Below are 13,634 nucleotides of genomic sequence, written 5' to 3' on the forward strand. Positions count from 1 at the left end.
TTTGGAGAAAATTGCTATCATTGTCTCCCACCCTCACCTCTGGCCCATTTTTAAAATTACGGTAGCAGTAAGCTAATGAAAATGCACAGAACTCATATGTAGAAAACTTGAGTTAAAATCTCAGCTGTGCCAGTATTTAGCTATGTGGCCCTGAAAAAGTTAGTTAATGCCTTTGAACCTCTGATTTTCATTTGTAAAATGAGGATAAGATCTATGTATATCATACAATTGTCGTGAAAATGAGATAACATGAAACCACCTAACTTACTGTTTTGTCCAAAGTTGGTGTATTTGTTTTGCTTAATTTTCAGCTACTTAGAATTAGTCTTCCATTCTACCACCTCTGTTGCCACTGAAAACCCCCAGAGTAACTAGGAAACGTTGCATCAAATGCCACTGAGAGAGGCATGTTCTAGTGGCAACCATGGATCTTGGGGCCCTAATGGCAGAAGTCATGGTCAAGCCAGAAGAACCATAATACATTTGCTTACTCTTTCCCAGGTCTTTTCGTTTCCTTTCATATCCAGCTACCTGTTCGGTTCTCACTTTCTCACACCTTTTTGTCTTATTCTAGCAGGGCCAAAGTGGACAGATAAATAAGTGATACTAAGGTAAAGTTTAAACTAGATTTTATCAAAAGGTTGACATTTTCTCTCATGATATGTATAATTTTAAAAATAGTATCATATTATAAACAAAATACTTAGAAACAGCTAACTTTAAGAGGTTGTTAAACATTGAAAATAATATTATTTTTAAAAACAGAACAATTTTTCCATAATTGTAATGGACTTACAAATCGAGGTGGCTGTTTGCAGTTTCGGGGTTCGATTTCTAGTGACTTATTGAACAAATAATCTGTAAACTCTTTTTCAGATGCACTTCCCATAGGGTTAAGGTTTTCAAAGAATCTCTAGAATTAAACAAATACCATAAGTATATACTTTAGATCTTATTAAAAATTTTTTTGAAAATTATTTCATGATTTCACTACTAAAAAAATTATCAGCAAATTAAGAGATCACAATGTCTGAAAAGTTCACAAGGATTGCTTATTCCAGTCTCTCTAGTTCTGAGTAAGATTGTATAATTTCTGTGGAAGTTATACTCTAGTCTTAAAGTTCTATTAAGATGAAATTTTCATTTATTACCATTGTAATGGCTCAGTAGTTAGCATCGCTTATCCCTTGGTAAACTTGATTCCTACTTACTGGCTGATGATCATTATAACAAGTGAATTCATTATAACAAATGATCAACCAGTAAGCTACCAAAAGTGTTTAGAACAAAATTATAGTTATAATCCACAATGACAATTTGGTAATCATTAAAAAAAAAGTGGAAATACATTGGATTAAGGTGTTTTTCTTAAATTTTTCTTTCTTTTCTTTTTTTTTTTTTTTTTGAGGGATGAGGTCTTGCTATGTTGCCTAGGCTGCAGTGCAGTGGCCATTCAAAGGTGCAATCATAGCATATTGCAGCCTCAAAGTCCTGGCTTAAGCAATCCTCCCACCTCAGCCACCACACCCACCTGGGACTGGACTAAGGTCTATTTAAAAGTAATTTCTGGCCAGAAGCAGTGGCTCATGACCCTAATCCCAGTATTTTGGGAGGCTGAAGTGGAAGGATTGCTTGAGGCCTGGAGTTTGAGACCAGTCTGTGCAACATAGTGAGAGCCCACCTCTTAAAAAAAAAAAACATCAAAAAACTAATCTCAAGAACAATTATAAACTTAAACTTATCTGTGCTGACCTCTAGTATAAAAAATATTTTTATAAAAAAATTTCATCTTTATGAAAAATATTTTCTAAGCTTAAAGTTTTCAAGTAAAAATTTTACATGATTTAGTAGTACCAAAAAAAAAAAAAGACAAAAGAAAAAGAACCAGTAATCTCACTAGCCAGAGATCCCACTGTTTACATTTAATTATTAGAATATCTTTCAATGATTTTACTGCGTGTAAATATATGCATGTATATAAATATTGAAATTTTTTCTGCAAAACTAGGATAACACCACAGTTATTTTTAATCTTTTTAAAGTTTATATTCAATTAATTTTTTCCATGTGGTTTACTTATTTTGTAAAATACAAATTTTAACTCTATAGTATTTCATCAGATGAATGTTCTAGAATTTATTCCACTAACCTCCATACAGTTAGTTTATCCATATAGGTACTTTCTAATTCTTTGCTATTGTAATAATGATAATTGCTATTAGCTCCTTGTATATTTTTCTGTACATTTCTTATGATTTCCTTGAGAAAAATCCTTAGAAGCAAATTACTGAATTTAGCTTTATTTAATTTTGAAGTAGTTTAAAAGTATATATAGGCCAGGCGCCGTGGCTCACGCCTGTAATCTAGCACTCTGGGAGGCCGAGGCGGGAGGATTGCTCGGGTCAGGAATTCGAGACCAGCCTGAGCAAAAGCAAGACCCGATCTCTACTAAAAATAGAAAGAAATGATTTGGACAGCCAAAAATATATATAGAAAAAAATTAGCAGGGCATGGTGGCACATGCCTGTAGTCCCACCTACTGGGGAGGCTGAGGCAGAAGGATTGCTTAAGCCCAGGAGTTTGAGGTTGCTGTGAGCTAGGCTGACGCCATGGCACTCTAGCCAGGGCAAAAGAGTGAGACTCTGTTTCAAAAAAAAAAAAAAAAAAAAAAAAAAAGGTATATAGAAAAATAAGTACTGGGCTTTAGCTCTAGCAGTAGGCAAAATGAGCTTTAAAATTTCTAATATAAAATTTTTCCTGGCCGGGCGCGGTGGCTCACGCCTGTAATCCTAGCACTCTGGGAGGCCGAGGTGGGCGGATCGTTTGAGCTCAGGAGTTCGAGACCAGCCTGAGCAAGACCGAGACCCCATCTCTACTAAAAATAGAAACAAATTATATGGACAGCTAAAAATATATATACAAAAAATTAGCCGGGCATGGTGGCGCATGCCTGTAGTCCCAGCTACTCGGGAGGCTGAGACAGGAGGATCCCTTGAGCTCAGGAGTTTGAGGTTGCTGTGAGCTAGGCTGACGCCACGGCACTCACTCTAGCCTGGGCAACAGAGTGAGACTCTGTCTCAAAAAAAAAAAAAAAAAAAAAATTTTCCTGTTTTTCAGGTATTCTGCCAATTTCAAGAAAATTATTAACATATTACTCCTTTAACAATATTGAAATAATGTGTTCTTATATTCATGTTAGCTAAATTAAATCATATGAGCCAACAATAAAGGATTTTAGAAAGCTATAATAACAGTATTCTTGATTTTCTCATCCTTTGCTCTATTTTTAAATACTATTTAGCTTGGTTAACTATGGTTTGAAAAGTGAATAGCTACTTTGTCTACATTTTAAACCTATTTGACTCAATCAAAAAGAAGGCATTTCCCCCTCAAAATGCTTTAAATGATGATAGGAAGCCTAGACTAGACCACAAAAACCTGTTAGCAGATATGTTTCTGAGATATGAATGATAAAAGTACTATTTCAAGTATACCCAACTAAAATGTAACATTATTTCTGTGGAAAAATATATTGTGAACTCTAATCTGGGCTTCAAGAATATATTTCTTTAGGTTTGTGAAGCTCCACATCATAGAGGATGGGCCTGATGGTGAGGAGATGGGATGAAATAGGTGACCACTGGTAGCTTATCAGCATTTTTTTAAAAGCAAGTATCTGCCTACATTTTAATAAATGGTGTGGTTTAAATCATCCTTTCTTAGGACATTAGGGTACTGTTTTGAACTGGGAACCAAGAACAGTTACTATCTCATAATTTAGGAGGATGGGAGTAATTTTCACTCAATATACCCAACCTACAGACTATGTCTAAAAGTTTAGCACAATTTTTAATGTGACAGGTGAACCTACTTTGGTAGATAGTTATAATGTGTTCTCAATTTCATATAATACAATAACACCTATTTAACATAAAAGTAGTATCATAATTTACTCTAATTCAGAAGGTATCCCACAATTTACGGTGCCACAGAATCAATACTATACACCTACTGCTCAAAATTGAACATAAGTTGATAGAATATTTGAAAAATCATCTTCTGCTATTCATACATACTACTTTCCCAACCCTTCCTCTATTTAAACAGTTTTCTTATGAAGAGATGAATTATTCAATGTTATATTGGCACATGTAAAACATCTAAAATTGGTATCAATCAAATCTAGTAGTGGATTTTCTTTTTACTGCATGGACATCGGAAAGCTTCTTCCATTCTACTTTTTCAACTCTCTTTTTGGAAGTGTTGCTGGAACCAGCTACACAAAGAAGCGATACTTTCAAGAAAAAGTATTTAATATTAACAACTGCAGGCAGTTAGTGTAGAATATCTAATATTTAGCGCTGCTATCTACTGATTATTAACTCATTGTATTATTTTCATAGCAAAGTAAATAGCACGATATGTGATGATATTTCTTAGAGATCACACAGGATTTAACATATTCTTTTTTAAAGATAAGCAAAGAAAATATTTACCCTTATTTCTGGTTCTATCCGTAAACAGTAAGGCTGATTCTGATACTGCTGAATTTCTCCAGTAATTTCAGCCACTTTCCTCCTCTTACTGAAATTGATCAAATCTTTCCCTTTCTTTTTTAAAAAATCATTATTCCCTTCTTCAGTCTTCAGAATATTTGTTAAATATATTCCTAGTTAAAAAAAAAAGTATTTAAAGTTATTTTTAAATTGGTTATTTAATCATTTGGGAAAACAACTGATTTAGTAAAGTTGAAAGATATCCTCCTATATTACTCAGCAGTTGTACTTCTAAAATGTTCGTAAGTCTCTGATAGACAATCATTAATTTTCCATTAAGATCCCATTACTGGGCATATACCCAAAGGAAAAAAGGTCATTCTGTAACAAAGGCACGTGTACCCAAATGTTTATAGCAGCACAATTCACAATAGCAAAGATGTGGAAACAACCCAAATGCCCATCAATACATGATTGGATTAGTAAACTGTGGTATATGTATACCATGGAATACTACTCAGCTATAAGGAATGATGAAGATACAACATCTCTATGGTTCTCCTGGAGAGAGTTGGAACCCATTATATTAAGTGAAGTATCCCAAGAATGGAAAAACAAGCATCACATGTACTCACCAGAAAATTGGTTTCCTTGATCATCACCTAAATACAAATCTGGGAACGACACCAATTGGACATCAGACTGAGGTGGGGGGTGGGGGAGGGGATGGGGGTATGCCTACACAATGAGTGCATTGCGCACCGTTTGGGGAGTGGTAACACTTGAAGGTGCTGACTCGGGAAAGGGGGGTGGGGAAAAAAAATATGATACTATTGTTTTTAACTTGCACTGTTCACTTAATAATTTATCATGAATATTTCCCATATTATTTCATATCATTGTACAAGAAATAATGTATACATTATGAGGGAAAAAAAAAAAATAAAATAAAAAAAAAGAATACATATACAAAAAAAAAAAAAAAAAAAAAAAAATTTTCCATTAAGAATTTTTGGCCGGGCGCAGTGGCTTATGCCTGTAATCCTAGCACTCTGGGAGGCTGAGGGGGAAGGATCATTTGAGCTTAGGAGTCCGAGACCAGACTGAGCAAGAGTGAGACCCCGTCTCTACTAAAAATAGAAAGAAATTAGCTGGACAACTAAAAATATATATAGAAAAAATTAGCCGGGCATGGTGGCGCATGCCTGTAGTCCCAGCTACTCGGGAGGCTGACGCAGAAGGATCGCTTGAGCCCAGGAGTTTGAGGTTGCTGTGAGCTAGGTTGACACCACAGCACTCTAGCCCGGGCAACAAAGTGAGACTCTCATCTTGAAAAAAAAAAAAAAAGGAATTTTTCATAAGGGAAAGAATTTTAAAAGAAAAAGAAATGGCAAATTAAGCTCTTCTAAACACAATTTCACAAAGTTTAAATTGTATTAAATGTATTCCAACCAAATGTTTTAATATTTGATGATAAATATTTAATGCCAATGATCTTACACGATTTTGATCAATACATTAATTTTTAAGCCAATTTTGGTTAATAAGACTACAGATATAACCTAATTTTCTGTTTTCTCAGAGCTCGTAATTTAGATAGAAAAATAATTATTTCTCACTCTTAGACAATAAAAAAGTTTTTGGTCACTTTTTTATGCATAATCACTGATTCATTTTAATTAGTGGTTCTCAACTCAGGTCAGTTTTGTCCGCCAGGGAGTATTTAGGAGTGTCCAGAGACATTTTTAGTTATCATAATTTAGGGAGTACTACTGGCATGTAGTGAATAGAGGCCAGGATGCTGCTAAACATCCTATAATGCAAGACAGACCCTCAAAATAAAGAATTATTTGACCAAAAATATCAGTAGCATTGAGGCTGAGAAACCTTGATTTAAGGCATTCAATTTCAATAGTATTTAAGACAAGTTTCCTTTATAAAATTCTGCTTAATATAATACATAAAAATGTTTTAATTCTAAATTTAAATATCACTTAAAAGTCTTTAATAAATTAAAGAGAAAACAAACACTGTTGATGTGACACAGATATAATAGTTACCATTTATTTCACAAGTACCTACTATATGCTAGACTTTATATTAGGTAGCACAGACAAAATATTTTTAGTCTTTAATTATGACAATTCTGTGAGGTATTATCATAATCTTCATTTTATAGATAAGGAAATAAAGAGTTTATGTATCAATACAGACAGCTACTAAAAGTAGATGAACTCAGATATAAAATAAAGACAACCTGCCTCTAGAGAATGACCCCTCTTGGCTATAACATACTTGCCATCAAAAGATATCCATATTTAGAGACCTAAAAAAAAATTGATCTCAAGGAGGTAGTGAATAGAATGGTGGCTACTAGAGATTGGTAAGTGTGGTGGGAAGGGGTAATGAAGAGGTGTTCTGTTAAATAAAAGGAAAAAGTTCTAGTGTTCAATAGTGCAATACGGCAACTATAGTTAACAATAATTTATTATATTTCACAATAGCTGGAAGTTTTCAAATGTTCCCAACATAAAGCCATGATAAATGTTTCAGGTGAATCATGCCCCAATTACCCTGATTTGATCATTATATGTTATATGCTTGTATCAAAATATAACGTACTCCATGAATATGTACAATTATTATGTATCAATGAAAATTTTAAAAACAGATATCCGTATTTAGTAACTCACCAAAAAAAGGCACACAAGGTGGATTAATTGACTTAAGTTTTACTAAGTATTTTTTAAAGTGATCTTGACTCAGTTCCACAGCCTCATCCAAAATTCTCCGTTTTCTTTCTTGCAATGCCTTTAAAATATATAAATTGAATATAATGTTTTATAATTCAATCATATTTTACGGATGCAGAGCTTTAAATTTTATAAAATTTTGCAAATTAAATGGAAAACAATTTTTTGAGATGAGTGGTATTCCTTTGTGCACTTGCCTGAAATGATCTCTCCTCTCTTAGTCTGTAAATATAAAACCTGTTTTAGGTATACTATGTTGTGGCTGAAAAGATTTCTTACTGTAAAAATGTCAGTTTTTTTCTAATATAAATTAAAGGATTAAGCAATAAAAAAAATTCTTCTTCAGAATCTTGTTAGTTATAACTTTGATTAACCAGGGCTTCAAGTTATAGCTGTAGGAGAGAAAAATTATAATCCCTCAGCATTCAAATATTTTCTGCTCAAAGGTCTTTTGGGGCTAAGAGTAGGGTTTTGGTAAGGAGAAGTAAACTGTGGGAGGGCAAAAAGACAAACAAAAATTGAGTAAATGAAATAAACACAAGCATTTCTTTTATATTTCATTATTAGATTTTCTTATTGAAAATTATCTTAATTTTAACCTGATAAAGCGCACATGTGCACGCGCGCGCGCGCGCGCGCGCACACACACACACACACACACACACACACGCACATACACTCCACAGCAAACAGTATATTTGATGGACACCACTGAATGCATTTCCTTTAAGTTTAGGAAAAAGCAAAGGTAAGAGCATCTTAGCTTTTATTCAATACTACACAGAAGCTAGCATAGATAAGAAAAAGAAACAAAGGACTAGAAATTGAAAAGAAAAAATCTGTCACTATTCACAGAGAATACGATTGTCCATGAAGAAATTCCAATAAATCTACATATAGAATGTTAATGAAGGCCGGGCGCGCGGTGGCTCACGCCTGTAATCCTAGCACTCTGGGAGGCCACGGCGGGTGGATTGCTTGAGGTCAGGAGTTCAAGACTAGCCTGAGCAAGAGCGAGACCCCGTCTCTACTAAAAAAAAAAAGAAATTATCTGGCCAACTAAAATATATATAGAAAAAATTAGTCGGGCATGGTGGCGCATGCCTGTAGTCCAAGGTACTCGGGAGGCTGAGGCAGTAGGATTGCTTAAGCCCAGGAGTTTGAGGTTCCTGTGAGCTAGGCTGATGCCACGGCACTCACTCTAGCCCGGGCAACAGAGCAAGACTCTGTTTCAAAAAAAAAAAAAAAAAAAAAGAATGTTAATGAGAGAATTTAGCAATGTTGCTATTTATAAAATCAATAGATAAAATCAATTGCACTTCTAGATATCAATAAAGAAAACGTGATTTTTAAAAATATTCTAATATAAATTTAACGAAGACGTGTAAGGGTGCTGTCAAAAAAATCATAAAACTTTTTATTAACTGAGTAAATAAATGGAGAGATTTATTGTTCTTGGCTGAAAAGACTTATTACTGTAAAAATGTCAGTTCTTCATTAATTGATTTACAGATCAAATGCAACTCCTATCAAAATCACATTTTTTAAAAAAATGAAGCTTAAATTGATTCTAGAATTTATATAGGAGAACAAAGGGCCAGCAAACATCACTCATGAAAAAGAGTAAGTTTGGTACAGATGTGCCCTACTCTTCTTTATGAAGGACTATTATAAAGTTATGGTAATTTAAACATGTGGCACTGGCACAGGAATAATCAAATAGATCCAACGAACAGAATAGAAAACCAGAAATAGGACCCTTAATTTATGATAAATTTCATTTATTAAATAGATTAATTATTTGGTAATATTTGAGTGTTGACATCTTTAATATATAAAAAGTTTGTACAAATCAATAACATGCGAACACCCAAATAGAAAATACATAATACATACACACATACACACATTATCCTCCATTCCCCTCTAATCACAACCCACTGGGGAAAAAAAACAATGTTAAGAAAGAAGTATGTACCCTCCCACACTATTTTCAATACTTATACAATTACACTTAGAGGTGTAAAGTTTGTTCTGCTTTGTTATACTAAAATGGAATCATACTATAATCATTTTGTGCTTTCTTTTTGTTTTTCCCCTAAAATATCACAAATATTCTTCCAAGATAATACGCATAGATCCCATTTACTTTTTTTTCTATAGCTGAATAATACTCCACACTATAGGTGTAAGATAATGTATATAATCATTCTCCTCTTGATGAACATTAAGGTTGTTTCTAGTTTTTTGCTACTACAATTCTTTTTTTCCTTTCTTTGTTTTGAGACAGGGGCTTGCTCTGTTGCCCAGGCTGGATTACAGTGGTGCCCCCTCCACTCACTGAGGCCTCAAACTCCTGGCTCAATGGATCCTCCTGTCTCAGCCTCCCAAGTAGCTGGTACTACAGGCATGTGCCACCATATCCAGCTAATTTTTTTTATTTTTTGTAGAGACAGGGTCTCCCTATGTTACCCAGGCTGGTCTTAAACTCCTGGCCTTAAGTGATCCTCCCACTTCGGCCTCCTAAAGTGCTAGAGGCACCGCATCTGGCCTTCTGCTACTACAATCAATGCTGCAGTAACTCTATCTTTATAAATATAACATTAGAGTCTGGCACTTTTACTTCTTTAGGATTCTGGATCAAAGAATATGTGTATTTTTAATTTTTACATATATTGCTAGATTACCTTATAGAAAGATTGTAAAACTTTACATTCTCAAAGGCAATATTTTTATGGCTGAGTTTTTAACTTGTTATGCTTCACTTTGAAAAAGACTTTCTAGGTGCAAAAGCAAAGGAAGAACCCATAAATGAAGATTTAACTAAATAAAAATTATAAAACTTCTGTATGTCAAAATATCATAAATTTGTTTTAATTAAAAAGCAGGTAAAATAAAGACAAATAAAAACTAGAGAAAATATAAACAGTTTGACTAATTTTTAATATCTTTAATATATAAACAGTCTATATAAATCAATAAAACACAAGCACTCAAAAAGATAAGTGAGAGAAGACATGAACAAAATAAATCATAAAAAAGAAATAAAAGTGGCCAATACATATGCTTTAAAATATTCAACCTCAGTAGTTATTTTTAAAAATACAATGAAAAAGGAGAACTTTTTCTTTGGCACATGAAATCTGTAAAGAAGTTTTTAATATAGTACATAATGCTCAAGGGTATTTGTCATATCTTGCTGGAAAACACCTTGGCAAAAGTATCAAAAGTCTTTTGTAATTAATTACTCTGACCCAGGATTTCCACCTCTAGAAATTTATTCTAAGAAAGTAATCAAATTCTTACAAAGATTTCTATATATGAATGTTTCAAGATAAATTATTTATTATAGCAAAAAACAGAAATAATTTAATTATTCCACAACTGGGTGATGGAATAAATTATGATTTATCCATGAAGAAACTATATAGCTGTTAAAAATCTTATTTTTGAAGATAAGCTAATAAAATAGGAAACCGTTTATGAGAAAAAGATGCATGCCATAAAAATCTATGCATAATATAATCTCAATTTTGTTATTAAAAATGTACACAAGCAGGGTGCAGTGGCTCACGCCTGTAATCCCAGCATTTTGGGAGACCAAATTAGGAGGACAGCTTGAGGACAGAAGTTTGAGACCAGCCTGGGCAACACAGCAAGAACCTATTTCTACAAAAAATAAGAAAAATTAGCTGGGTGTGGTGGCACAGGCCTGTAGTCCCAGTTACCCAGGAAACTGAAATGGGAGGGAGGATTGCTTGAGCCCAGAAGTTCGAGGTTACAGTGAGCTGTGATTGCACCATTGCACTCCAGCCTGGGCAACAGCAAGACCCTGTTTCTAAAAAATAAAAAAAATAAAAATATATATGTGTAAAATATGTATATACGTATCTATATACACACACAAAATCTTTCTATACTTTCTGTACCTCCTGAATTTCTACATTAAACACATATTATCTTATAATCTAAAAAATAAAATAAATTTCAGTTTTAGAAAGGGTTCTTTTCCATGTTACTCTTTTGTTGAATATACTAAAGGTGATTAATAAGTTATTTGTATATTTATATTAAAAATCCTTTGTCATTTACTTGAGACTATCAATGTATCATTGAAAAAATCCACTTGGAACTTCATTACATTTAGGTAAGTAGATTCATATATCAATATATTTTCTAATATTTTTATGTCACAGTATTTAGGAGAAAAGATGAGTTTGCGAAGAATTTACTCAAAAAGACAGGTGGTAGAAGCAACCTCTTTTACATTAATTTTATCTTCCCCCAAAAGGATGAAATATTTAAGCCTAAAACTTACCTCAAAGGTATGGTCTAGTCTGTATACTGACACTGAATTTACTGCACTGACTATCTCCAATACACCATTGAAATTATTCAAATCTTGAAAAACTTGCAGAATTTCTATAATTCTACTCAGTACTGCCACCCGTTCTTCAAAATTTTCTGCTTCCACAATGCATCTAACAACAAAAAAATTTAATGGTTTAGAAAAGTTTCTTCACCTCACTTAGAAAACAACAACAAAGAAACCTTATAGCCAGAATTTTAGCTTAAATATGATTTAATATTGTGACTATTAAGTATTAACATGGAGTAAATGAAAACTTACTTTTCAAACCAGAGCGTGAGATTTGTGGTATGACGAATCATTTTTAATAAATTTGGAGAATTTATTTCTTTATCTTCTTTGGTCCACACACTCCCTACAAGTTCAGATGGTTGAACTTTCCTGTGGAATCAAAAATCAGTGCAACTTAACCTACAAAGAATTAGTACTAAAATTATTTAAAGATCTCCTAAAACTTAGTAAGAAAAAGACAATTAACTCCAAAGATAAGTGGACAAACATACAAACAAATAACTCACAGAGAAATAGAAATGAACAACCACAAACATGAAAAATAATTTATCTCTTACTCAGGGAAAAGAACATAAAACCGCATTGCAATGTTATTTTACTCCTATCAGACTAACAAAAGTCTGATCATACCAAATGGGTAAAAATATGACAAAAAAGGAACTCTCCAACCATCATATGGAAGTAAAAATGGATATACCCACTTTGTAAAAAATTTGACAATATTTCATAGTACTAAACATACACACACCAGATGACCCAGCCATTCTACTCCTAGGTATACGCCCTACATAAACTCTTAACACAAAGTTACACAAACACATTTACAAGAATGTTCAGTGAAGCATTATTCGCAACAGTAAAAATTCCCAAACAATATAGAGGCTTACCATCAAGAGATTGGATATATTGTGGAACACTCACATAATGGAATACTATACAGCAGCTAACTAGAACTATATTTATCAACTTGAAGAAATATTGAAAACAATTTAAATAAAAATGTTATAGAATGATACATATAGTTTAAAAATGTATAAAACAATGCTATTACTGTCTATGAATATGCATGTATGTATCCAAATTATAAAGACATACAGAGGAACAGTAAATACCAAATTCAGGGTAGTGGTTATTTCTTGGGAGAGAGAACGATAATGAAATTGGGGAGAATTACATGAAGGATTTCAATTTTATCTGTAATATTTTTGTTGCTCATGAGCACTCATTAAGTTATTGTCTATATTTTTTGAATGCCTAAAATATTTAATAAAAAATCAAAGAGAAGAGAAGATTAAATCATTCTATATGGTAAGTCATGATTATATAATTTAAAAAATTGACCAGTGGCATTGCCATCAGTGTCTTATAGACTTCGTTATTCACTTAAAAAAAAAAAAAAGTAGGCCTGACAAGGTGGCTCACACCTATAATCTTAGCACTTCGGGAGGCCTAGGTGGGAAGATTGCTTGAGGCCAGGAGTTCAAGACCAGCCTGAGCAAGAGCGAGACCACATCTCTACAAAACATAGGAAAATTATCTGGGCATGGTGGTTCACATCTGTAGTCCCAGCTACTCAGGAGGCTGAGGTAGGAGGATTGCTTGAGCCCAGGAGTTTGAGGTTGCAGTGAGCTATGATGACACCACTGCACTCTAGTCTGGGCAACAGAGCAAGACCTGTCTCAAAAAAAAAAAAAAAGTTTTAATCAGTAGATTTGAGTACAAATGAGTACTTGCTAACAGTTTTTGAAATAAGTTTTCTTTACTGGCTCTATTATTTCACCAGAAATTTAGTTTACAAATAGCGTGTCAGTGTTTTATGTATGTTACCCTTCTTCCTTAATGCACATCACTTAACCGAAGTATTCTTCTATGTTGTAAAAGTAAGTCCACATGAAGCCAAGTGCTTTGTTTTCTCTGTTCATTCATGTAACAGTCACTCTGTGAGGAAAAACTTGAGTCTGTACTATTTGTTTTGTTACCTCAAGTAACAAGTCCCTTCATTTC

The 13,634-nt window shown here is 33.4% G+C and overlaps 1 protein-coding gene across 2 annotated transcripts in view; it reads right to left on the reverse strand.

Annotated features, from left to right (window-relative positions):
- The window catches only part of SOS2 (SOS Ras/Rho guanine nucleotide exchange factor 2), an 84,862-nt gene that overhangs the window by 13,370 nt on the left and 57,858 nt on the right, over nt 1-13,634 (reverse strand). For both annotated transcript variants that reach the window (XM_069486835.1, XM_069486825.1), the window contains 5 exons: nt 11,880-11,999; nt 11,568-11,730; nt 7,190-7,307; nt 4,497-4,669; nt 797-913 (listed from right to left, as the gene is read on the reverse strand). In XM_069486835.1, coding sequence (XP_069342936.1) covers nt 797-913; nt 4,497-4,669; nt 7,190-7,307; nt 11,568-11,730; nt 11,880-11,999 — 691 coding nt within the window. The remainder of the gene's footprint in view (nt 1-796; nt 914-4,496; nt 4,670-7,189; nt 7,308-11,567; nt 11,731-11,879; nt 12,000-13,634) is intronic.

The sequence above is a fragment of the Eulemur rufifrons genome, chromosome 2 (assembly GCF_041146395.1).
Source record: "Eulemur rufifrons isolate Redbay chromosome 2, OSU_ERuf_1, whole genome shotgun sequence".
Classification (NCBI taxonomy): domain Eukaryota; kingdom Metazoa; phylum Chordata; class Mammalia; order Primates; family Lemuridae; genus Eulemur; species Eulemur rufifrons.